The sequence below is a fragment of the Ursus arctos genome, unplaced genomic scaffold (assembly GCF_023065955.2).
Source record: "Ursus arctos isolate Adak ecotype North America unplaced genomic scaffold, UrsArc2.0 scaffold_23, whole genome shotgun sequence".
NCBI classification, from domain to species: domain Eukaryota; kingdom Metazoa; phylum Chordata; class Mammalia; order Carnivora; family Ursidae; genus Ursus; species Ursus arctos.
The window spans coordinates 4,743,756-4,770,480 of NW_026622908.1; the positions used below are offsets into that span (position 1 = coordinate 4,743,756).

General features: G+C 42.3%; 1 protein-coding gene across 2 annotated transcripts in view; it reads left to right on the forward strand.

Annotated features, from left to right (window-relative positions):
* The window catches only part of SPON1 (spondin 1), a 253,714-nt gene that overhangs the window by 61,091 nt on the left and 165,898 nt on the right, over positions 1–26,725 (forward strand). For both annotated transcript variants that reach the window (XM_026486763.4, XM_057317497.1), the window contains exon 3: positions 8,964–9,097. In XM_026486763.4, coding sequence (XP_026342548.2) covers positions 8,964–9,097 — 134 coding nt within the window. The remainder of the gene's footprint in view (positions 1–8,963; positions 9,098–26,725) is intronic.

Genomic DNA, 26,725 nt, shown 5'->3' on the forward strand with positions numbered 1-26,725 from the left:
AGATGAGAAGGAAAAAGGAAATAGGAATTGGTCAATCTTTGGCAGGAGAAAACACAAGTTCAATGTAGCCGAGTGCAGAAAACAAGAAGGGAGATGGCACAGTATGAGGCTAGAGAGGTAGGAAGGCAGAGATTCAACTCTGTTAAGGATTTCAGTCTTGATTCTAGAAGCAGTGAAAATCTATAAGTTGTTCTAAGGAGGGAGATATTAGAATTAAATTTGTGTTTTTAAAAGATCACTTTGGCTTGCCATATAGAGAACAAATTGGAGAAAGGCAAGAGAGAATGTACAAAGGCTAGTTAGAATAACTTTATTTTAGTTCAGATTAAAAATTATGTAGCTTGTTCTGGGTAGTTAGTAGGGATGGTAGTAGGAATTCAAGAGATATTTGGAAGGTAAAATGGACAGCATTTATATATGAAGGTGAGAGGGAGGGAAGAGCCAAGGAGGACATCCAGTGTTTCTGACTTGTACAACTGAAGTAGGGCCAGGCTAGAGGGAAGATAGTTAAGTCAGTTGCTGATGAGGTAGATTTGAGGTGGTTTTGAACCAAGAGGAAATGCAAGTAGAAGATAGAAGGTCAGAGATACATGTCTAGAGATCAGAGGAGTGACCAAGACTAGAAATACAACCTTGTGAATCATCCACACATAGGTAGTTATTAAAGCCATGAGTTGAATGAGATCACCTGCAGAGACAGAATAAAGTCAGAACTGGAGAGGGTTTAGGACTAGCCTTGAGCAATTTCAGATTCAAAGACCTGTAGAGGAGGATGAGCAGCCAAAGAAAGTGGAGAAAGCATAGATAAGAAAATGGAGGCAGGGAGGAGGGCAGGAAGGAGCTCAGGCACTAAAGCCAAGCAGGGAGAGTGCTTTAAGAAGAAAGACTACAGAGGATTTACTGGATTAAGCATTGCAAAAGGCACTAATGGTCTTAGCTAGAGCTGCCTAGGTACCATGATATTCCCAAAACTCCTGGGATTGAGCTGAGAATGAGTGGGAGGTGATATGGAGACAGTAAGCATAGCCAACTCCTTAAAGTAATTTGATTGTGATGGAGAGGAGAGATGGAACACCGTAAGTGGGGAGGGAATAACTCCGGGTTGCTTAATTTTTAAATGGAGAGACTCAAATATGCTCAATAGGCTAATGGGAATGATTCCACTGAGGCAAAAGTTGAATCTGGAGGGGAGAAAAGTCATTCTTAGAGTCAGGAAGAAGTGATGGGAGCAAAGCAGAAATGTAAGAAAAGTAAGGCTCCTCTATTATAACAGCAAGAAGGAGGAGAGGGCAGATGCAAATGAGGAAATGAGGGACTCTACATCTGATGACTTCTGATTTTTTTCTGTAAAGACACAAGGTATAACAATAAGTAAAGAGGAGAGATGAAAGTTGGAGGTTTGGGGAGAGTCGAGAAGATTTGAAATCATCATTGTCAAGAATGGGAAAGTAAAATAACAAATAGGAAGTGTTTTATCAGAGTCTAACCTGCTGAGTTTTTATCAGATACACACAGCAGTGTAGCAGGGCAGACTCAAGGATAGAAGTCAGTTAATATAGAAGACAACTGGCCTCGTCATGAGGTGAGCAATTTATCTAAGGTTGGGATTTTATCACATTAGGAAGATAAAATGACAGAAAGGTAAGGGAGTTTTTAAGAGTTTCTATACTATATATGCAAAAATAAAGACCTACAAATAGATAACACCATATTGATAAAGAAGAGCAAGGAAAGGAGACTTGCCCTTCTAGATGCTAAAATATAGTGCCATGGACAAGAATGGGCAGGAGACTAGAACAGAAAGCCCAGAAACAACATGAGTGTTTGGGATCTTGGTATATGATTAGGTTGAATGTATGCCCCATTTGCCTGGGAAAGTCCCAGTTTTGCCTGTTATCCCAGAACAATGATTAATAACAGCCTTTTCATCCTTGTTTGGACAATAAATTATGTTGGCATTCTATATATGACAGAGATGGCATCACAAAAGAGTGGGGGAAAGATGGATTGAGTAGTGTAAAAGTAACTCACAGTGTTGACTTCTGGTGTCCCATCCTACATATAAGAAGTGGAAGTAAACACTGCATTCTAACAGCAAGTAAAAAGCTAAGCAAACTGGAAAATCAACAGCTCTTAGATCCATCAGAGAAGTGAGTTCACAGGGCAAACCACTGTCCCCAATATTGGAGAGATAGACAAGAGGATACACAGGATCACAACTTACCAGAGAAAAATCTCCACATGCCAGCATAGAAAAGCCTAAACTATGATTGCTAGATTGTTAGAGGCTCAGTGTGGACAATTCTGAGAGTTAAAAACTTCAGAGGCACCCAATAATTGGGGTGGAGATGGGGGACAAAACTTTTGTGAGTTTTAACTCCAGGAACTCTATCAGATTCTCAAAGTGAGTATCAGAGAAAAACTGTTGTGCTTCTGGCAGGGGGAGGAGAAAAGAAACCATCTTTGAATACAGCAAAGCATTCTGTTCTTAACAGGGCCTGCCCTCAGGAGAAACTATTTTACCAGAGCCTAACCTGCTGAGGTTTTATCGGAGCCTAATCTATTTGGGGGAAGAGAAATAATGAAAACCGGGTCCCTCTAGCTTTCCATGTGGTGGAAGGAAAATATACAACTCCAGACCCTTCATCCATCCAGTGCCACCTAAAGCAAAGGAGGGTGGTTGGGGGGATGGCTGAGAAACCTAACTGAGGTTCACAGTCCAGGGGCACAAGTCACCAACCAACAGACTGAGACCTAATCATAGCACTAGAGAGCACTTCCCCTCCCCAACACCTTACCACCACATTACTAAAAGCCTATTTACTTCAATTCTTTTTACCCAGACAGCGTGTCCACTGTTCAACAAAAAATTAAAAGGCATACTAAAAGGCAAAAAACACAATTTGGAAAAACAGAGATGGCAGAGATGTTGGAATGATCAGACTGGGAATTTAAAGCAACAGTGATTAATATGCTAAAGGATCTAATGGATAAAGCAAACAGCATGCAAGAACAGATGGGCAATGTAAGAAGAAAGATGGAAATCCTAAGGAAAAAAAGAACAAAAAGCTAGAGATCAAAGACCTTGTCAAAAATGAAGAATGTCTTTGATGAACTTATTAGTAGACTGGACACAGCTGAGAAATCTCTGAGCTTAAGGAAATATCAACAGAAACCTCTAAAACTGAAAAGCAAAGAGGTCAAAGACTGAAAAAAAAACAGAACAGAATATCCAAGGACTGCGGGACAACTATGTAATATGTGAGTAATGTGAATACTAGGAGAAGAAAGAAAGGAACAGAAGAAATATTTGAAACAATAGTGACTGAGAATTTCCCCCAAATTAATATCAAACAACAAACCACAGATTCAGGAAGCTCGGAGAATGCCAAGGAGGATAAATATCCAAAAAGACTGCACCTAAGCATATCATTTTTAAGCTAAAGAAAATCAAAGGTAAAGAAAAAAATCCCGAAAGAAGCCAGAGAGGGGGATAATTCTTACCTACATAGGAATGAAGATAAGAATTGTATCCAACTTATCCTCAGAAACCATGCAAATAAGAAAAGAGTAGAGTGACATATTTAATGTGTTGAGAGAAACAAAACACTAAGAATTCTGTACCCTGTAAAATTATTCTTCAAATGTGAAGGAGAAATAAAGACTTTCTCAGACAAATCAAAATTGAGGGAATTTGTTGTCAGTAGATCTGTATTGCAAGAAATGTTTTTAAAGTTCTTTATAGAGAAGAAAAATAATGTAAGTCAGAAACTTGGATCTTCATAAAGAAAAGAGCATCAAAGAAGGAAAAAATGAAGGAATAATAAAAATTTTTATTTTCCTTATTAATTAACAGCTAATAGTTTTTCAAAATAACAACAGCAACAATTCATTCAATTATATATGTTTATGCCTACATACGTGCTTCTGAAGAAGTAAAATGAATGACAACAACAATGCAAAGGACAGGAGGAAGGAACTAGGAATATTTGGTTATTATAAGGTGACTGAACTATCTGTAGAGCAGTATAGTGTTATTTGAAAATAGTCTTGAGCTAGTTGTAAATGTATACTATGATCTCTAGGACAACGTCTAATAAAGCAGTTAAAAAAAGGAAATAAAATTGATTTGCTAAGAAAAGAGAGAAAATAGAATCATATAAAAATGGTCAAAGACAAAAAATTACCGGTGTGAAAGACAAAAATAAAAAAACAAAAAGGTAAACCAATAGAAAACAAGTATGGCAAATATTAATCCAACTATATCAATAATCACCTTAAATATCAATAGTCTAAGTATACCAACTTAAAGATTGTTAAAATGAATCAAAAACAAGATCTTCATATGTTGTCTACAAGAAACCCACTTTAAATATAAAGACGCATGTAATTAAAAGTGGAATGATAGAGAAAGATACACAATGCTAACAATCGTAAGAAAGCAAGGGTAGCTATATTAATATCAGACAAAGTAGACTTCAGAGCAAGGAATATTATCAAGAATAACAGGAGTATTACCTAATGATAAAGGGTTTAATATTCTAAGAAGACATAATAATCCTTAATGTGTATGCGCTTAACAACAGAGCATCAAAATATGTGAGATGAAAACTGATAGAACTACAAGGAGAAATAGATGAATCCACTATCATTGTTGGAGACTTCAGCATCCCTCTATTAGATATGGACAGATCCACCAGTCAGAAAGTAAGTAAGGACATAGTTGAACTCAGTACAATTTATAAAGTGGATATAATTGACATCTATAGATTACTTCATCTAACAATAGTAGATTACACAGTCTTCTCAAGCTCACATGAAACATTCACCAAGATATACCGCATTCTGGGCCATAAAACACACCTTAACAAATTTAAAAGAAAAGAAATCATAGAATGTCTGCTCTCAGACCACAATGAAATTAAACTAGAAATCAATAACAGAAAGATAGCTGGAAAATCCCCATAAACAACACATTACCAACCAACACATGGGTCAAGGAAGAAATTTCAAAAGAACTTTAAAAATATTTTAAACTAAATGAAAATGAAAATACAACTTATCAAAATTTGTGGAATGTAGCAAAAGCAATGCTTAAGGGAAATTTATTGCACTGAATGTATATAGAGAGAAAAGAAAAAGAAAAGAAAAAGATATAAGAATAATCTCAGCTCCCTCCCTAGAAAAAGAAAATTGCATCCAAAGTAAGCAGAGGAAAACAAATAATGAAAATGAGAGCAGAAATCAATGAAATTGAAAACAAGAAATCAAGAGAGAAAACCAACAAAACCAAAAGATTGGTTCTTTGAAAAGATCAAAAAAATTGATAAGCCCCCAGCCAAGCTAACTAAAAAAGAGAGAGAAGACAAAAATCACTAATATCAGAAATGAAACAAGGAGCATTATTACAGATCTAATGGACACTAAAGGAATAATAAAGGGCTATTATGAACAACTTGGTGCCCACAAATTTGATAACCTACATGAAACACACCAGTTCTTTGAGAGACATGAGACACAATCTGTCAAAACCTAAACAAGAAGAAACAGACAATCTGAATAGGCCTATATCTATTAAAAAATTGAATCAATAATTAGTAATCTCCCAAAACAGAAAGTACCAGACCCAGATGGGTTCACTGATGAATTCTACCAAAAAGTTAATATAGAAATTATACCAACACTCTACTTTCTAACTCATTCTATGATGCCTGTGTCACCCTAACACCAAAACCAGAGAAAGACTTCACAAAAAAAGAAAACTGCAGACTCCTATTTCTCATGAATATAGATACAAAATTCCTCAACAAAATGTTAGCCAATCAAATCCAACAATGTACAGGAAGAATATATACCATAACCAAGTGGAATTTATCCCAGGTAATGCAAGGCTGGTTCAACATTTAAATGTCAATTAACATAATCCATCACTTCAACAGACTAAAGAAGAAAAATGTGATCGTTATCAATAGATGTGGAAAAAGCATTTGACGAAACCCAACATCCACTCATGATAAAAACCCTCAGCAAACTAGGAATAGAGAGGAATGTCTCAACTTGATAAAGAGCATCTACAAATAAAACCTATCCCTAATAGCATAGTTACTGGTACGAAACTTGACGTTTTCTCGATACAATCAAGAACAAGACAAGATAAATCAACTCTCACCACTACTTTTAACATCATAATTGGAAATTTGAGATAATGCAATAAGACAAGAAAAGGAAATAAAAGATCTACATATTGGAAAGGAGGAAATAAAACTCTTTTCTCAGATGACATGATTGTCTACATAGGAAAATCTGAAAGAACCAACGAAAAACCTTCTGGAAGTAATAAGCAATTATAACAAAAGATTAGTGGTTGACGGGGGTTGGAGGGAGGGAAGGATGAATAGTCAGAGCACCAAGGATTTTTAAGGCAGTGGAACTATTCAGTACAATACTATAAAACCTCGGTGGTGAATGCATGTCATGATACATTTGTCAAAACCCACAGAATAAACAGCACCAGGAGTGAACCCTCATGTAAACTCTGGACTTTAGGTGATGATGATGTGTCAGTGTAGGTTCATCCTTTGTAACAAATGTACCAGTCTGGTGCTGGATGTTGATAATAGGGAAGGTTGTTCATGTGTGGGGACAGGGAGTCTGTGGAAACTGCATTTTCTGCTCAATTTTGCTATAAACCTGAACTGCTCTTAAAAATTAAGTTTATTAATTTTTTTAAAGTAGCTCACAATGTGGAGAAAGTGGAGTTGGAGCTCTACTCCCTTGTATTAAAAAATAAACTCTAAGTGGATCGAAGACCTAAATGTGAAAGGTAAAATGATAAAACTAATGGGGAAAAAATACTGAAAAATATCTTTGTGGTCTGTTTTTTAAGCAAGAGCACAAAAGTGCAAGCCATGGGAGAGAAATTGGTGAATTTGACTAGATGAAAGTTATTTCTGTGAAATGAAGAATTCCAAAAGTAAGATGAACCTCCCACTACATGGTGCATATTGCTGAAAAGCTCTCATGTGGGTTCGCAAGGAGAGCAGCATGAAGAGCTTCATTGTGGCGAAGTTTGTGGAGGTAAAGATCTGGAAGTCAGCCGACTGCCTCTCACTGGGAGAATGGATACGTAAAATGTGGTCTATGCATGCAGTGGAATAATAGACCATAGTCAGAATCAATGAATTACATCCACATATAGTAACTTTGACATACAGGTATCCTCACTTTTTAAAAGTTCATGTTATGCCACTTTGCTTTTACGGAAGACTTATACTAGTGCCTGTTTTCACCAACTGAAAGAAATCAAAAGAGGATTTTCACTTTTATGAAAAAGGCAAAAAGTGAAAATAGCACTCAGCATTTGTTTTGCAGTTAGCTGTTAGAAGCAGTGCAAACCTGAGCAGCAAGAGAGATATGGCCGAACTACACTCAGCATCTCAGCATCAAGCCTCATATAACTTTGAACTGTGTCTGTGAGCATCTGTGTTTTATCTTGATTTATTTTGTGCATCTGTTAGTAAGATGTGTCCTAAGGTATCAGAAAAGCCTAAGACAGGGTATTTTTGGGGTCTGGGAACACTCAAAAAATTTTTCATATAAATCGATGGTAATTGCTTTTTCAGTTTATACCATTCCAGCTTACAAAAGATTTCATAGGTATGCTCTACTTTCAGATAGTGGGGAAAACCTGTATCTTCAAAGCATAAGATCAAGTGAAAGAAACATTAAAATGTAAAACAATTCTATGTAACTTCAAGTAAGTTACATATATATGTGTATGTATATATATATACACACACATAACGTATATAATATATACACATTTTATATGTACATTATATATTATATAAACATACACACACACACAAACACACTCAGAAGGACATATATAAGTGAGAGTAGGATAAAGAATGTAGAGATAAATGAAATACAATAGAAGATTGCTTTTGCTTTGTCCAGGGATAAAAATATATGATGAATTAAGGAGTTTGAGTGACTTCATTTTTTTTACCTGCTTCCCTAAAAGGAATATGAATTTTTAAAAGTAAAATAAATACAAAATAGATATTAGCATCTTATTAAATTATATTTGAAGATTAAATGCGTAATTCAGATGAAGCACTTAGCTTAGTGTGTGACACATACTTAAACACTCAATAAATGTTTTCTGTTGTTGTTATTAGCACTACTCATGGCACAACTACTACCAATCAATTGGAGTTGACACTTAGGACCTGTTGCATTTCAATGATTTCCCGCAAGAGATCCTTCCCGGTCTAACGGTCTGTAATAGTACTAGAGGGATAGACAAGTTCTGGCAGCAGACCCCGAAGCAAACAGAGAAATGCTGAACCAGTCTTGGGGAATGGGAATGGCTACCAGTTTTTTTGCGGTGTCCAAGGAAACTTTGATGGTTAAGTTGGGAGAACACGACACAATGCACATGCTCGGGAGGTAGAAACTGCCAAGTAAATAATGCCATGAAGCTGGGACAGAGTTCGTGTACTTTGGTGGACTTTCTCCAAAGGGGTGTTTTCTTTTAGCATTTCGATTTCAAGGTATGAAACTGTAGCTGAATTACAAGTGTTAGCTATTTAGAGAGCGTTGGCTTTGGATTCTCCCCTCCCCCTCCTCTTCCTCCCTGTCCTCCTCCTCTTCTTCCTTCCCCTGAAGTGGGACGTAGTTATGACAGTGAAATAAGCAAGATCATCACCTAGTGGCCTGTTCCTCAAAGACCAGATCCTGGTCCCAGAGAGCGGAGCCCGTGTGCCAAATCCTTGCCCTCATGTTAATTCAACAAGCATTGACTGGAACTCTATGCCAGGCACTATTCTGGTGTCTGGGGATATAGAGCTGCTAACACAAAACGACAAGTTTAAAAATAAAATTAAGGAAGTGTCAACTCGGAAACTTACGAGCCTTCCCAAAGTGACATTGCATTTTAATCTGTTTGCTCTCCACAGATCATAGATGAGGAAGAAACCCAGTTTATGAGTAACTGCCCCGTTGCGGTCACTGAAAGCACCCCACGGAGGAGGACACGGATCCAGGTGTTCTGGATAGCGCCACCAGCAGGAACAGGCTGTGTGATTCTCAAGTAAGTGAACACGGGGTCCTCGGAACCCTTCACGCTCCCTCCCTGTGGGCTGTCAAAGGCTTCACGGTGGGGTTGCAGAAGGGAAAGTGGCTTTGGTGGGACAGCAGATGAGTGACATCATCTCTCTGTCCTTGGTTATCTTAACTCTGAAATGGGGTCGAGGGCCATTGCTGATGAAACGCTCTAAAAAGAACCATTCGCCCAAATCTCTATTTTTAGTGATTTCAGTGATTTTCGAATTCAGTGATTCTCCTGGCTACGCTCTAGCTTCTAGAGATATTGATACTAGGGCTGGTTAAGAAAAATTACAAATCAGGTAAGGAGAATCTCTGACTTCCTCCCTCTGGAATTTAACACCCCTACCCTTATATTGTCCTAGGCCGACCTGAGACCCAGCTGTTACCTCCTTAGTCTCTGCCCTGGCCTTATGATCTTATTTTCTTCCTCCTATCCTCAAAACTGCCCTCGTGTGCCCCTTCCTGTCTGGTCTCCTGATCCTCCCTTTGTTAAGTTACAATGCATGATAAGAGGTGTTAACTTGGGGTGCCTGGGTGGCTCAGGGGTTAAGCATCTGACTCTTGATTTCAGCTCAGGTCATGATCTCGGGGTCGTGAGATCGAGTCCCACATTGGGCTCTTCTTTCAGCACAGAGTCTGCTTGAGATTCTCTGCCTCTCCCTCTCCATCTGCCCCTCTGCCCACTTGTGTGTGCACATGTGTGAGCTCTCTCTCTCTCTCTCAAATAAAATCTTTAAAAAAAAAAAGAGGTGTTAACCAGCTAATAGTTTTCCTGTAAAAGGTAGCATTATCTCAAACCTGTGTCTCCAAAATGGTATACCATAGGATGGTATTCAGGGAGATGTAAATAGGTGGGCAGGAAACCAATTTCTACACTTAAATAAGTTTAGAAAATGCTGTAGACTGTATCCCCTTCTTGCAGATTCACAACATATATTAGCAGATTCAAGGTTTTGCAAAGTCCTACTCAAATGAAATGTGTTTAATGTGGTTTCACCAGCATTTCCCAAACTTATTTGATTCCTTTTTTTCTGAGACATATATTAACATTCACCAGTTTGGGAAGTGCAGCCATACCTATTTCAAATAGATTTAAAGACCATATGGAGGGATACTGGGAATTTTAGGATTTCAGACAGGCAAACTGTCATAGGTAGATGGACAAGGCTCCAATCACAGCATCTAAGAAGCCATTTTCCCATGAAGGTAAGGGGCTGGGATCTTCCCAACCATCTTCCTCTTATTTGAGTCCCCTGGGGCCTTATTTATATATTTGGTTCATTTGTCTGCACCTCTGACAGGTGGACATTTCTACAGTCTTAGGACTGGGGTTAACTTTAGCCCACCTCTGAGGAGGGGCTATTAAGGAGGCATTCCAACCAGGCACTCCAGTCCCTGCAGCTTCGGGACTCAGCTGTGCCTGGCTTGTGGGAAAAAAGCCCACTGAAGTCTTTGGAAGCCTCTGTCCATTGTCCAAGCCCAGCACTGTCTTTGTCAGGCCTCCCTTTGCTGCCATCTGGCTATACATCACTTGTGTCTTAGTTTGAGGCAAGCTGAACATGCTTACTCAGATTCCTTGAGAAGTTTGTCTCTTGGCATCAATCTGTATCGGTGAAATTTTTTTAAAAAAGAATAACAGAAGGGGGGAATGAACCATGAGATACTATGGACTCTGGGAAACAAACTGAGGGCTTCAGAGGGGAGGGGGGTGAGGGAATGGGATAGGCTGGTGATGGGTAGTAAGGAGGGCACGTATTGCATGGTGCACTGGGTGTTATACGCAACTAATGAATCATCGAACTTTAAAAAATAAAATAAAATAAGGAATTAGAAGTAGAACATTTAAAAATGAAACCTTATATATAAACCCCAGTATATAACATGTATCTAGTATCCAGTTGAAATATGGGAGAAGGCCCATGGAAATAAAGGTCACTGAAATGAGAACAAACAGGGCCTATTTATTGAGTGTTTGCTATATAGCAAGGGAGTTGGCTGCTATCACTAGCATTTGGCTGGAGGAGGAGTGGGAAAACTTTACAGGGAAAGGAAGGGCAGACTGCAGGTATGTTGTGATTGAATGGTAGGGTATTAGCTTGGGGAAGCTGGAAGCAGGCTAACGGAAAGGGAGCATCTTATATGATTGGTTTGGAGAGCCTATTTGGCTTTCTCTTATTGGTCCTGAGTCAGAAATAGAGGAGGCAGTGGGGGCAAAAATTAGAGAAGCTGGTGATCATTGACAAGTCCTTAATGTTCTGGGCTGATACTACAGGGATTGTGGTTTGACTTCCCAGGCTGGTTCCTGCAGAGTTTGGGGGTCAGAGTTCTATTGTTGTGGTCATATGTGGTCTGCCTATTGTCCATTGGTATTTTCAGTTCTCCTGGCCTGGAGACCAGGTTCCCAGTGTGGCTTTCTGGTACCCACGCTCTTGCCCCTGGCTGCCTGGTCACTCCGCAGAGCCTGGGGCTCTGAAGAAGAAAATTGGAAGATGTTAGATTTATGCGATGGGTCTTCCTGCTCTGAAAATCCTGATCCTTCTGGCTAGGATCTGTGGTTTTCTTTGACTTATTGTTCTCACAAACCAGAAGTGTTTGATCTTCCTGGCAGAAGCCAGAAAGGCATTTCTTGTTTACCCTTTAACAATGAACATATGTGAACATATGTTTATCCATTAACAATGAACGAGTGTGGCTAGTTCAGTCACTCGTTCTTTCAACAAATATAACTGAGCTTCTATTTGCACAGGCATCCAGGATACATAGATAACTGACATATGACCCTCAAGGTTTTCACGGGCCAAATGGAGGTGAGAGAAAAGGTCAACAATACTTTCTAGTACCAGTAACTCAGCAGCACATCTAGCGGGTTTTATCAGATTTAGTCTTCCTAACAAACTACCCCCATTTTCCAGAGGAGGTCCCGGGGAAATTAGGCGAGTTTCTTGAGTCATATATTCATTTAACTGCAAAGTCCCAGGTCTGTCCTTCCTTCCTTTCTTCCTTCCTTCCTCTTTCTTTCTTTTTCTTTTTCTTTTTTTTTTTTTGAGAAGGTATCTGGAGGAGCAAACCAAAACTATCCAGCACAGATGGGAAATCAAAATGTACTTCTGTTTCTCAAAATGGCTAGTTAGTTTTTCCACATCCATTTATTGAATAGTTGGTCTTTTCCCCAATTGCTTGAAATGCTACTTCATCAGATATAAAATCTTCACACAGGCCCGTTCTGTTCTGCTTGTCTTTTTATCTATTCCTGCACAAAACCCACACCATTTATAGCATAATTTTATTTTATGTTTTGATAGCAAGTCATCACCCATTAATTTTCTAGTTCAAAATGTTCATGGCCATTCAGGCAGATTCGTAATTCCAGATAAATCTTAGAGTAAGTTTGTTGTAGTTCAATAAAACTTATACTGGGATTTTGAGTGGGGTTGTATCAAATTAATAGTTAAGTGTGGGAAATGTCAGCATCCCTACAGTATGTTTCCCCATTCAGAAACATGGAATATCCCCTATTTATTCAGGTCTTTTATATCCTTCACTAAAGTACTGTGATTTTTCTTCATTGAAATTGTACATTCTTTTTTTTTTTAAGATTTTATTTATTTATTTGACAGAGATAGAGACAGCCAGCGAGAAAGGGAACACAAGCAGGGGGAGTGGGAGAGGAAGAAGCAGGCTCATAGCAGAGGAGCCTGATGTGGGGCTCGATCCCAGAACGCCAGGATCACGCCCTGAGCCAAAGGCAGACGCTTAACCGCTGTGCCACCCAGGCGCCCCTGAGATTGTACATTCTTGTGTGGCTTTTTCCTCATAGGTATTTTGTAGTTTTAGTGCTTTTGTGAATGGGCTCCTTTTTTGTTCCTATTATACTTTCTAATCATTGATTTCTTGTGTTTAGGAAAGCCATTGATTCTTATACTCTGAATTTGAATCTTGACACTGTTGAACTCTTGATAGTTCTAATGGCTTGTTGGTTCATTCTTTTGGGAAATTATGAATAAGTATACTTTGTGATTCCTTTTCATGTTTTAGTTTATTATCTGTCACCTCTAGTAGACTATTAAATGGTGGTGTTCATGCTTATTCCTGATTTTAATGGGGATTCTATATTTTACTTTTTAAGTATAACATGAAGTACAGGTTTCAAATTGATGCTTTAATCAAGTTGAGAAGGACTCCTTTTTGTAGAGAGAGGGGTGGGGGAGAGGGAGACAGAGATCCTTAAGCAGGCTCCATGCCCAGTGTGGAGCTGGACATAGGAACCCTGAGATCATGACCTGAGCTGGACTGATTCAGCCACCCAAGTGCCCTGAGAAGGACTCTTTATCTAGCTGAGAAAATTTCCTTCTTTTCACGTAGAAGGCAGCATTTGGGAAACTGGCCAACCAGTATTCCCTGTGTACCTGCCATGTGCCCAGAGCATGGGAAAGACTCAGGGTATAAACAACGATCCTAACTTCCAGGGTATTTTCAGCCTGGCTGTGGTATAAATAAAAATATGTCTGCAAAGGTTAGCAAGCCCAGGACAAGCTTGAACTGGGGACAAATTAAACATGGTTAGTCAGAAAGGAGATGAGTGAGGAATGGAATAGTGGGAGCACCAGAGTTTCTTGGAAAGTTCGTATATATCTTGAAGGCTGTGTAAGGTTTGGGTAAATGGACAGAAGGACAAGGTTATTCCAGGTGATGGGAGTGGACCTAGTGAAACTGAGGTGAGCATAAGCTTGGCAGCCCCAGGAGGCAGACTCTGTGCGATTAGAAGGTCTTTGGGGGCCAAAATCCGTTGCTAAGTCATGGAGGTCTTCCAGTGTCAAGATGAAGAGATTGAATTTGATTCAAGAGGCACGAGGGAGCCATTAGTGGTTATGAAACAGTGGACTGACATGCTGGGAGGAAAGTTCATTAAAAAGTTAGTAAGGATACTCAAATCTGGCAGCAAAGCTCAGGGCAGATGAAAGGGGAGATGCCAACTTTCTTGCAGAACCCTCACTTGCAAAAAGGAGCATTTGTGTTGTGGTATTTGGTTAATATTCCTGGTAGAATAAGCTGCAGAGTCTGCTAAATGTCTGTAGATGACAGCTCTGAAACCCGCTTGGTTAGTTGTGTTCCTTTGCCCAGGAGGGCAGGAAGGGAAGCACATAGCAATTACGACTTTCCTTTTGGCACAAACCTGACACCATTTCCATTTTCCATTTGGATGCAAAGATTTGAACATTTCTAAATTACAGGCTTTCCAGGCAGACCTCCTTAGAGCCTTTTCCCTACAAATGAATGACCCAGCCCTTAACATTGCCCCAGCGTGCTGCATTGCTGCCAGAATGCTGTAAACATGATAGCAAAGTAGCAACCGAGGGAAAGAAAGAGCCCCTGGGAATAGAATGGATGTGTACAGACCCCACCAGAGAAAATCTCGTCCCCTTAAATGTGACAGCTTTTGTCCCCTGAAGTGATCCTCTCTTTTCATACATTTATCACCTTTATTACATACATTTATTACTGGGTTTCTGACACCCATTCGTAACTTTCCGGGAGGGTCTGAGATGTGGGTCATCGTGCTCCTGAGGAGAGAGTCACTTGATGAACTATTTGGGGAATTCTACCTTAGGAAATGGGGGTTGGATACAGGGCCCAGGGAATACTAATAGTCAAGAGCCATGCCCTGCTGTAGGGACATTACAAATATTTATGTAATCCTCACAGCCACCCTCTGAAGTAGAAACTACAGAAGACACTGAGGCACAGGAGAGAGTAAGTAACTTGCCCAAGGTCACAGGGTACGTGACAGAGCTGGGATTTAAACAGAAGATCTGGGCACCAGAGTCTGCGATCTGTACTCTACCATCGCTGATCGGTGCTCCTGGGTCAGGTTCAACTCTGACTTCACTCTCCCCCGCCCAGTACCATTAGTTGCCGGATCTGTTTCTTCTGTCTCGCACTTGCTTCACATCCATGGCCTCATCCACAGACATGTCTTGCCACAGTGTTACATAAACTGCCTCACTGATCACTCTGGTTCCTTGCCCTCTGCTCCTGCCTCTGGGGTAAGACTTGCTGTCCTCATGAGCACCTGAGTCACACCACTTACCTACCAAAGCTGAACGGGGCTCTCCGTCACCTTCGAGATAAAGTCCAGAATTTTAATCAGAGCATTTAAGTCTCCCCGTGTCCTTTACCAGAGCCCCTGATCAGTCTCTTCTTGCCCTGAATCCCTCCGTGAACCCTGTGCTCCAGCCATCCCTGCATGTTCATTCTCTTGGTAACATTTATTGACCACCTCCTGGGTCTAGGCACTGAGGACTCAGAAGCTATCTTTGAGGATGTCACAGTCTAGGAGTGAAATCAGGTTCACGGTCTTTCATCTGCAATTTGGAAATCCAAGAAGCTCTAAAATCCAAAAGTATTTTTTTTTAACTCACTAAGGGCCCAAACCTGCCCTGAACTGACTTGAAGTTGTTCATAGTCTTTTAGTGTAAATATTCATGTGCTCAATGCTGCCCCAGACCCTGATAGGAAATAGTACAAAATATATGGAATTTGCGTTGTATTGTCTTTCTGAAATCCAAAAATGTTCTGAATTCTGAAACACACCTGGCCTTGGGGGTATCAGATAAGGGAGCTTTGTCCTGTTGATACATTCCCAGGTGGGAAGTTTGGTAATGACAAGTATCACTCCAAGAGTACAAGAGAGGTAGCCCCGTGGCGGGACTGGGTTGTACATAAATGTTAAAAAGAAGCAACACATTTCTTGCCCAGTTTCATCACCTCTTCCCAGCTTCTGCTGCTACGAGATCTGAGAACTTATTCAGTGTCACCCATTGCCGAAAAACACAGTTAGCATGGTGTCCACGCCCTTCATGACGTGTTTTAGTCATCTCGACAGCCTCATTTCTAGGTGCTGAGACTGAGCCTCATGGAGGGGACCAATTTTACTCCTCTTTGTGGCCCTGGTGCACAGGTTGGCAAATCACAGCCTGTCGGCCAAATCCAGCCCACTGCCTGTTTTCATGAATAAAGGTTTATTGGAATACAGCCACGTTCGTTCATTTAGATATTGTTTAGGGCTGCTTTTGTGCTACAGCAACAGAATTGAGACGTTGCAACAGTAAAATATTTTTTCTCTGGCACTTTCTAGAAAATGCTTTAATGCATACCGCAGTGCTAAAAACTTAGTCACTTCTGATTCCTGTCCCAGGTTCTCTGAAAAGCCCAGCTGAGACAAAGGCTTGTATTCAGGTAGTTTATTTGGGAAGTGATCCCAAGGAGCAGGGGAGGGGGGCGGTAGGGAAGGCTTGATTCAGTCAAGTGTTACTAACTTGGCCATCACTGTAGGCAACTGGTGCTTGATCACACCGGGACCTTTTGAGAGGCGTTATGACACATGCCTCAGAACAGTGTGCCCAAGGACAGAGGGAGAGGCCATTATCAATTGGCTTCCATCCTCCATTGTCAAGGTTAGCCCCGCGAATATGAACTCCCCATGCACTTCTGGGTTGCAAACACGTGAGCATTCATCAGATTCTGAACACGGACTGTAGCATCAGTGAAGCTCAGGGACAGGAAGCAAGAGAACCCCATATGGATGAAGTGTGTGTCATGCAACTGCAGTAGGGCAGAGCTGGTCACTGCTGTCCCCGTGATAGGGCTCAGAGCTGGGTTGGGAGGATGTGACGAGGCAGGCGCACAGAGGTGCCCAATGCATCGATGGTGTGCCTGACAATGTGAGTAGCTTATATTCCTCACCAAGCACTGGGCTAGGTGTGCTACATGCCTTATCTCAGTTACTTCCCTTAAAAGCCTCTAGGGTCTTCTCTATTTTCTCTGTAGGGTTTTCCCATTTTGTTGATGAGAAAACCAAAGTTTAGAGAGTTCATATTCAGGGTAATAAAGCAGCTATGTGATGAAGCTGGGACTTAAACCCACTTCCACCCGATGCCGAAACCTTTGTTGTTAACGAAACCACCAAACTACCCTAAGCTCAACCACCCCCACCAGCCCTCTGCCTTCTGCCTCAGTTGGTCTGTGAGGTCTGTGAGCTTAGAGCCCCTCCTGTAAACGAGGAAGGTAGGGGACTGTTGGGGGGTTGAGGGGTGGAGGATGTTGTTTCCCAAGGGGGGAAACTAATTGCCATTTGAAAAGTGGAAACAAACCCTGCACTTGGCAAGAGAAAGGCTTATTCGTGGGAAGAGAGGCTGGGTATTAAGGAGGAATCAGGAAACACTCATAATACTTTGTAACTTCATAGAGCTCACCAAACTTTTTATCTTAGAAGGAAATAACAGAGGAAGCCCACATGAGATGACTGTATGATTTAGAGGAGGCTGGCAACGTTAGGAGGGTCTGGGGTGCAGCTTCCCCCACAATTTTTCTGGCATGAAGTATTGAGAAACACCACTGAGTCTTTGTTGTAAGTCGAGGGGCTCTCCCACACAGTTGGCCAAGTCATCAGCAGGACCAACCAGGCGAGGAAGCCAGGAGTGGCCAGAACGGAGGTGGGAACCCCTGAGCCTGTGGAAGTGGCTGGTTCTGGAATAGCACTCAGAAAGATGGAGGCAATGGCTAAAAGGGCAATATGTGCTTGGTTTAGGAAGATTTCGGTGCCCGAAGACCTACCATCTAATGGTGGAATCCAGATGCCAGGAGTTCCTACGAGGCCAGCAGTGGCACGGTTCCAGGAGAGCAGTCCAATGGCAGCAGTCTGATTCAGCAGCTGGAGTCCCAGGTGCAGGATGCAGCCTGCAGGGGGGAGCACTGGCAAGCATTAAACAGGTAGTGCAGGCTGCAGAAGGGCTGTAGGCATAGCAGTAGACCAATGCTCAGGTGGAACCCCGAAGCCCTGCTCTATGGACCGCGCCAACATTGAGGATGGCAGGGGGTGAGAGTGTACCAGGGCCCCGCACCCCACAGCAAGACCACTTCCAATTCTCCCCCACTGATGGAGCAGGAGCTGCTAATACGTTCCCCACCCCAGTTGGGGTGGGATCAACGCATGAGGTTTTGACCCTGTGGACATTTTTTAAAAGTTAAGATTAAATTCACATAACGTGAAATTAACCATTTTAAAGGCATCCACTCCATGGCATTTAGTACATTCGCAGTGTGGTGCAACCACCACCTCCGTCCATTTCCAAAACATCTCCATGGCTCCGGGAGTAAAACCCCTCACCCGTTACGCAGTCTCTCCCCATTCTCCTGCCCACAGCCCCTGGCCACCACCAGTCTGCATTCTGTCTGTATGGATTTACCTATCGATCTTTCAGATAAATGGAATCATACAGTAGGTGGCCTTTTGCGTCTGGCTTTTTTCACGGAGGATGGGGTTTTTGAGGTTGATCCATATTGTAGCAAAGTTTTGGTGCTCATTCCTTTATATATCTGAGTGATGTTCCATTATCTGTATATACCACCATTTGTTTATCCCCGTGGGCATTTTTGACATGGAATAATCAAAGGATCCAACTAGAAATATTTAGAAATGTTTGGGCAATGGTGAAAAAGTACCCATATATGTACACCTACATATATTAGTCTCTCTCTTTTTTCAAACTGGGCAATACACACAAGAGATGTGTTGCTCCATCCTGAGCCACACCCCATCCCTGAGAAGGACAGTGATGACTCGGGGACAAGGGTAGAAAAGAAGAATTGGTTCCATGTCTACTTTGTGTTTCAGGGTCATGAAGTAAGTGTGAAACAAGTTAGCATCTTTCACCCCGTCATCAAAATGGCTTGATTAGAGCTTTTGCACCCAGTATGGGACTGCAGTATAACCAAGTCAGATATATCTGGGCATTCGTTACTGCAGCTGGAAGGGGCAGAGGCAGAAGCCCTCGGAGATGCAGATGATACTGACCACAAGCCAAGGGTCCTCGGTGCCATAGAAGACGTTCCTCCACGGAGGTCCATGGCTCCATCGCTATTCACTTTCATCTACTCATCAGAGACTCGTCCCTGAATTGTGAGCCTTTCTGCAAGCCTGCTTGCCACAGACAACACTCAGCATAAAGCCAATGAAGAAATGAGATGACATAAGAAGAAAGAACGTTCCCCACTGTTTCCATGATTGATTCGTACAGGCTGATTGCAGCTCCATTTCTGCCTGGGCATTTCCCGAAGATTTCACATCGAACAGCCCCTGGAAGCCAGGAAAGTAGGAGAAAAAGCTCCCTTATATCTTAGTCCTCTGCTATTCATAAGTGAAAATCTTGTTAATTTAGAGTTTGACAGCTGTGGTGCATTTCTAAGTCCAAGGCAGCTGTCATCAGACTCCGGCTTATTTTTTCAAACAGATGTTTAATTTGACTTTAGTGCTATTGCCAATTTTTTAGGAGAAAAAGAGGGGGAAGCAGAAACAGAAATAATCATTATATTCATCATTTGGTTTCCTTTCAAAACCTAAATCGGCGTGATGAATGATGACCTCAGACTTGCTCTAATTGCAGTTTGGGGTGCAGGAGTGGTTAGCTATCATCTCCTACATGGTCCAAGGTCCATCTTTTCTTTCTTATTTTTTTTTTTCCTAAAGTCAGAGGCTGTTTTTTGGATAATTACACCCAGACTCTGAACAAAGTCCCAGCTACCCAGAAAAGCCTTCCAGAGTGCAGAAAAAAATCGGGGAGTGGCGAGCGATGGGTGACTGGGCCACAACCCCAGATGAAAGCCACAGGGCTGAGTCTTGTCTTGCGGCTGTGGAATCAGGAAACCAGCAGGAGCAAAGAGACAGAACCCTTGGAATGGCAGCCAGGGTCTCCCACTCACTCTCTTCCTATCTCCTATGCTTCTGGGGCTTGGGAAGCTGGGTTCGTGCATGCTCACAGTGTGCAAATTGGTCTCAATGTATAAAATTAAACACATCTGTGGCTCCACGTAGAAATCTGATGAGTCAGAATGTACTTGAACAGGCCCCACTGTTCCAGTCCACGTTGCTTGGAGGACTCTTCCTTCACACCAGCTGTGTTGCTAGGTAAACCTACTTCCCAGATCTGAATTCTCTACCTTTGCTTTTTTGTTTGGCTTTTAGTGGTCTCACTCATCTCCTACTTTGTACCTGTCATGTGTGCCATCCACGGCCCTCTCTGACAATGCCTCCGTAGCAGGGACACTGTAGGCAATAACACACTTCCTGAATATCTCTGTACCCAGTTCTTTGTACACTGAGATGGAAGACACCTTGCCTTCTTCCTCAGTCAACAACTGTGACATGTGCTGTGCTAAAGAAGAATCCATCCCAAGGAAAAATTGGCAGATGTCCTGGATCCCAGCTCTGAAGTCATGGTTTGAAGGAAGAATGATCTATAGCTTCATCTAGCTAGTGCTAGAAATAACAGGACGCTCTAAACAGAACCAAGGTGGGCTCCCGGGGCCAGTCTGGCTCCTCAAAGAGGGGGCCCCACATCTTTTTAAATAGAAAGGATTCTTTGAACATTATCAATCAGGAACTAATTCTTCCTTAACTACAGATACACCAGGCTTCTGCCATGGTGACCACCCAAGAATTATGGAAGATTCTGACATGTATTAAAATCTCCTGGCTGTTGCTTGCCATCCCAGCCATTTATCTAGGGCTAGACTATAGGTCCATTCCTCAGGCAGTTTCTCCCCAACTTTGCTCCATACTTTGAGCCCTGTCGCTTAATACTCTATATCACACCCAAGGCCTAGCACAGTGGTTACTAAGACGTTGTTGAAAGCTTGGGGGGTGCCAGGAGGGAATTGTAGCACAGAGAAACTATATAACTGGCTTCTAGATTTTGGCTGCTCTTAGGGCCCAGGAGCCCAAGCTCATCCTTGAGGGCAGGGCAGGGGGAGGGGGGCGTATTCACTTCTCCTTGTGCCTGGTGACCATCTGGCTCTCTGCCTACCCTCAGTGGTCAGTTTACTTCCCCCCAAAAAAATGCCTTGGCACAAATCCCAGTTGCCCCAAATTCCAGACCCAACTCCCCTGTGGACTAGTTTGTTCAGCGTTACAGTTAGAAAGGTAGAGTCACAGGTCAGGTGACCTGAGATTGAATTCTGGCTCCACCACTTAACTGATGACATTAGGCAAGTCATTTTAAATTCCCAGTGCCTCACATGTTGTGATGAGCCCTGGGTGTTATACGCAACTAATGAATCATGGAACACTACATCAAAAACTAATGATGTACTGTAGGTGGCTAACTTAACATAATAAAAAAATTTAATAATTAAAAAAAAATTTCCAGTGCCTCAGATGCCTCCCCTGTAAAATGGGGATAATAATAATACCTGCCTCATAGGATTGAGGTGAGGACGAGTGTTCAGAACAGCCTCTGGTATAGAATAAGCTCTATAAATGGCTACATGACTGTTTTTGTTATTATTGCTTTACGTTTGCAATAAAATGAAGAACTCAGGTACATGTTTCTAAGACAAAAGTAGCGGTTCATCCCTGGAAGTGAATTCCAGTTTCTGGCCCTTAGGACAAAACCGGTACATTCTGAAGCCTGGTGTAAAGCTTAAATGCCCTATTAGGTTTCAGTCTCGCTGGGTCTGCTTTCTGTTTGCTTGTTTGCTCCTTGCCAGTTCCCATACAGAATGTGCAGTGGTGTTAAGAACCACATAAAACAAAATAGTCATGTTAAATTTCAGACCTCAAGACCAAGGAAAATAAAAACTAAAATCTAACATCAAGAGGAAGACCAAATACAAATAGACATGGGCTGTACATTCCCGCAGACTTGTAAGACTGACAGATTGTAGCCCATTCAATAAAATGGAGAGCTGCGGGCTGTCTGATATACATAAGTACACGTGCCACTTCAACGAATGAACGAATAAACAAACCAACAAAGAAATTTGGAAAGGTTGATAAGGAACAAGATGTTTATATCATCACAAAGTCTCTGCCCTCAAAATGCTTAATAACTAAAAAGAACCTAACAGGAACGTTAGAGGGGAGAAGTCTGGCAGACACCAGTGATGGGACAAATCTAAATTTAAATCACAACCCCCCTGATAGGACGCAATGAGAAGAACACAGAGTCACTTCTCTGATATTCCAGCTAAAGACGCATAACCTGAATCTAATCCCAAGGAAGCATCAGACAAGCTCAATCATTTTATAGAATTACCTGACATGTAATCTTCAAACAGTTTCAAAGTCATAAAAGTGAAGGAAAGACTGAGGAACCGTTCTAGGCATAAAATCTAAGTGCATGCTGTGATTCTAAACTAGATCTTTTGGCAATAAAGGGACAATTTAAGTCAAAACTGGAACAGGGTTTGGGGGTTGGATGTATTAATGTTAATTTCCTGTGTCGGCTGGCTGTGTGTGGTTACACAGGAGATCCTTGTTTGCAGGAAATACACAAGAAAGTACTTAAGGCGATTGGACATCATTCAACCACCTGCTCGCAGATGCTTCAGGGGAAAACAAGTTCTTTGTACTGTTCTTGTGAGTTTTCTTTAACGTCGAAATGGTTTTGAATTAAATGGGCCCAGTGCAAAGGCAGGGGTTGGTGGGGTAGAAAGGAAAAGGGAAGAGCGGCATTTGTATCTTCCCTTCTGGATTTTTCCCTTTTCTTCCTAGTTTCCTCCTCTCAGAAGGTTGGGCTAAGATGTGGATGAGAGTAGGCTGGGCTCAATCAAGAACATAGGCAAGGACTCAACCAGGTCTGATCTCCGGGCTAAGTTCATCCATTCCTAGATTCCTTCCTGCGGCACCATAGGTCTGTACCCGACACCAAGCCCAGCAGCAGGGATGCAGAGCTGAGCAGGGTGCAGCCTTTTGGGAACTCGCAGTGGCAGGAACAGGACTACGTGGTATAGAAGGAGCCCCACTGGGAAGAGCACAGGGCTGGGGTGGGCGGGCACCCAGCCAAGTCTGGGGTGGTATAGAAGGTCCAGAGAGCACAGTTTGTAACCTGACAGACAACAAGGCACTAGGGGAGAGAGAGGGAGGAGACGGAGTGTGGGATTGTCCCTAGCCCAGAGAAAGCAAGGAATGTCTGAGAACCTGCATATGGATCCAGATGGTGTAGCAAGAAAGAGGGCAGTTGGGGGCAGGGGCGGGGAGGCACAGAGGTGGTGCTCAATAAATGTGACTTTTTTCCCTTTACTTCCCTTCTCTATCCTTTCCTTCACCAAAACATCCCTTCTTGGAGCATTCAGCTGGGATTGCTCTAATTTTTTAATAACAGAAGTAATAATAAAATACGTGCCGACATATCTTCTTATGAAGAAGGTAGTATTGTCCCATTTTACAGAGAGGAAACTGAGGCACATCAATTCCAACATCGAAAGCAGAAGAGCTGGGATTTGAATCCCAGATAGCCCAACTCCACAGCCCAAGCTCTTGCTCTGCCAGTGTATGTAGTTGTCATTAATGAGGCTGAGTTCTCACGAGGCTTACTGGTCTTTTATAAAGAGGATTGTCTTTTATATCCAGTTCTCTAATGGTAGGGGCGAATGGGGGAGATGCTTGGGAACTGCGGTCGTCGGTGCATCTTACCTACTCGAGTCACTCCCCTCTCACCCTCACACGGCCTCCCCTGCCTGCACTGTCAGCGGTCTCGTGTGAGACCTACCATGGGCCCAGGTAAGCCTGGCGCCTGGGCTGGACCGGGTGATGGCTGTACCCTGGGTGACTGCAGAGCCAGGGCAGCTCATGGTGGAGGAAGGAAACAAAGGGTCAAATCACAGAAGAAAGGCTGACGGTCAGGTCCAAAGGGCCCTCGTGGGAAAGGCAGTCACAAGGGGAGAAACAGGGCACCAGGCTGGATCAAGGTGAGCACTTCAGGCTGGAAACTAAATAAGGCAAACGTGTACAAGGCCCCTTGGCGTGTGGTGCTGTAGGTGGCCCTTGGCTTCAGTGGGAAGGGAGGACACTGTGTTTTTCTCCACCCTCTAGCCCTCCTCCAACAGGACTCAGTTATTCATCTTGACAAACACTTAGTGAGCATTTACTTCGTGCCGAGCTTGTGCTAGGTATGGGGAAGGAAGAAGAGAGAACGAGGCTGAGGGACTGGCACACAAATATTGATCTGAGAACCTGCAATGCCAGGTTCTCTTTGAAACACGCCTGTGTTTCCATTTTCACTTTAGCCCCTGGAACAAAGCTGGCAAGTGTGACCTCCTGGGGGCAGGGAGAGTGGGGGAGGGAAAAGCAAGCCTCCCCCCCCCCCCCCCGCCAGTAGCCACTGTCATGGCCATTTCTAAAACAGCTTTTTACAGAAAGCCTAATTTCTCTGGCCATCCCTACAGATTCTGTTGCTAATCACATTCTGCAAGATGGTTCTTGACGGATTGCAATGTTGCATTAGAGAGTTTGCTTCTTGCAGATGGGCTCTGGGGTTGTTCAGGTCAAAGGTCGAGCCCTGGCTCTACCAGGTCTGAGCAGGTTTTCCTCCCTATAAAATGGAGATGAGGAGCTAAGGCATGGGAAGTGCCCCTTTGCATTTTTTAAGTAGTCTACAGTTTACAGACCACCTTCCCAATACTCTTGCAAACTTGACATCATAGTCATCGAGGGAAATTAAGGCTCAGAGAGGTACTGTGATTTGAACGGGACCATCCAGACCCTGCGTGTACAGGTCAAGATAGAAACCTGGTCTCCACTTTTAAAACAAATGATTTGCTGTGCTTTTGCACCTTTTCTTTAATGATGATCAAAGTCACTATAGAACGCTGGGGACACCTACATAGACTCTCTTTGCCAGTAGTTTTAGCTCGGGATTTCCTTGTTGCATGGGAGTCAGGAAAGCCCCGTGAAGAAAGCTGTGGTTTGTGGAGTCAGCCTCACTGTGTTCCTAATCCTGCCTCACTGATGAAGAGTTATGTAAACTTGGTCAAGCTACTTGGTCCCTCAGTCCCTAGGCTCTGTTGTGATAGTACCAACTTCACTGACTGGAGAATTAAACAAGACCATCTATGCCAGTGATTTTCAACCTCGGCTGCACATTAGAATCACCTGAGCGGCTTTTTAAACTCACCAGTGTTCTGGCCCCAGCTCTGGAAATTCTGATCTCCTTTGACTACGGTGGAATCGGGGTGTCAACACTTTTTAGGAACTCCTCCAAATGATTTTAATGAGTAGCCAGGGTTGATGTTAAAAAGACAACCACAGGCCCAAAATGGTGTTACTTAGGTTAAGGCTTCAAGTCAGTAAACCAAGACTTAATACCTAACCTAACTGCAGTTACAACCCCCAAGGAATATAACTTTTTATTTTATTATTTTTCGGGGGGGAGGGGCAGAGGCAGAGGAAGACAGAGAATCTTAAGCAGGCTCCACACACAGCACGGAGTCTGACATGGGGCTCAACCCCATGACCCTGAAATCATGATCTGAGCCAAAATAAGAGTCAGACACTCAACCAACCGATGGAGCCACCCAGCCGCCACCAAGGAATATAACTTTTAACCAGTCTCTCAGGAGTTTTCTGGTCGGTACTAATAAGGTAGTCAGTTCCATGGGCCCTTTTTATCCCCCAAAGGAAGATAAAGTAATTCATCTACTAAAACTTTTTTCTCCCCAAATGGAGATGACCTCACCTGAAACAATCCTTTTTTCTGCTTTTTTACTTCCTTGTCCTGCCCTTAAAAATCTTTGTCTTTCTGTAGCCCTTTGGAGCTCTCTTCTACTTGGTAAATGGGATTCTGCCTGTTTCATGAATTGATTAATAAAGCCAATTAGAGCTTTAAAATTTATTCAGTTGACTTTTTGTTATTCAACCCTGAGAACCCTTGAAGTATATAAAAGTATATAAAATCATTTACTGCAGAGTGCCTGGCACATAGTAAGGACTCAGTACATGTTAGTTGTTGCGCAAGCTGGTGATAAGGTCAAGGCCAGCAGACTAGCGCTGGTGGACTGGTGTGAGCATCCAGTGGGCGCAAGCTACTGGGCAATGCACTGGGGGTAGGTACCGAGATGAGCAAGAGAAAGTCCCTACTTCATACGGGTTTAATTAACCCTTTAGTTGGATAGAAAATGCATAAGTACATGATAAGTTAAATAGCAACATGAGGTTTAAAGTTGAAAGAAGAAAGGAAGATTTGGCATAGGTGCTTTTCATCCTGGTTTAGTTCATTAATGCTCACAAGAGTGGATATTAACCCAAATGTGTGGGGCAGAAACCTGAGAGCTGTACATCATCTACTATACCTTGAAGAGGCAGGTCCAGGATCAAACCTGACTAGAAAGGTCTTTCTCTCATACCATGTCTTTATCATTCTGATTTCATGGTGATTGTAAAGAAAAAGTAATGAACTAGTTGGGATCAGAATTCAGAAGGTTTGAAAACGGTCTTTCTGTATGTATGTATCTGTCTGTTACTCTTTATCATTCTTTCCACTTATCTTTCCTTCCTTCTCTCCATCCATCCATCCAATTCTGTTACCCAGCATGGCCATAAAATAAGATTTTTAGGGGAGCCTGCATAGTTCAGCCTGTTAAGCTTCTGACTCTTGATCTCAGCTCAGTCTTGATCTTAGGGTCATGAGTTCAAGCCCCAAATTGGGCTCCGTGCTGGGTATGGAGCCTACTTTAAAAAGAAGAAGAAGAAGTTTAATCAAATATTTTAGCTAATCTGCCAAACTTTGGGGTATATTTGGGGTATATTTTAAGTTAAGTGAAGTTTAAGTGAAGTTAA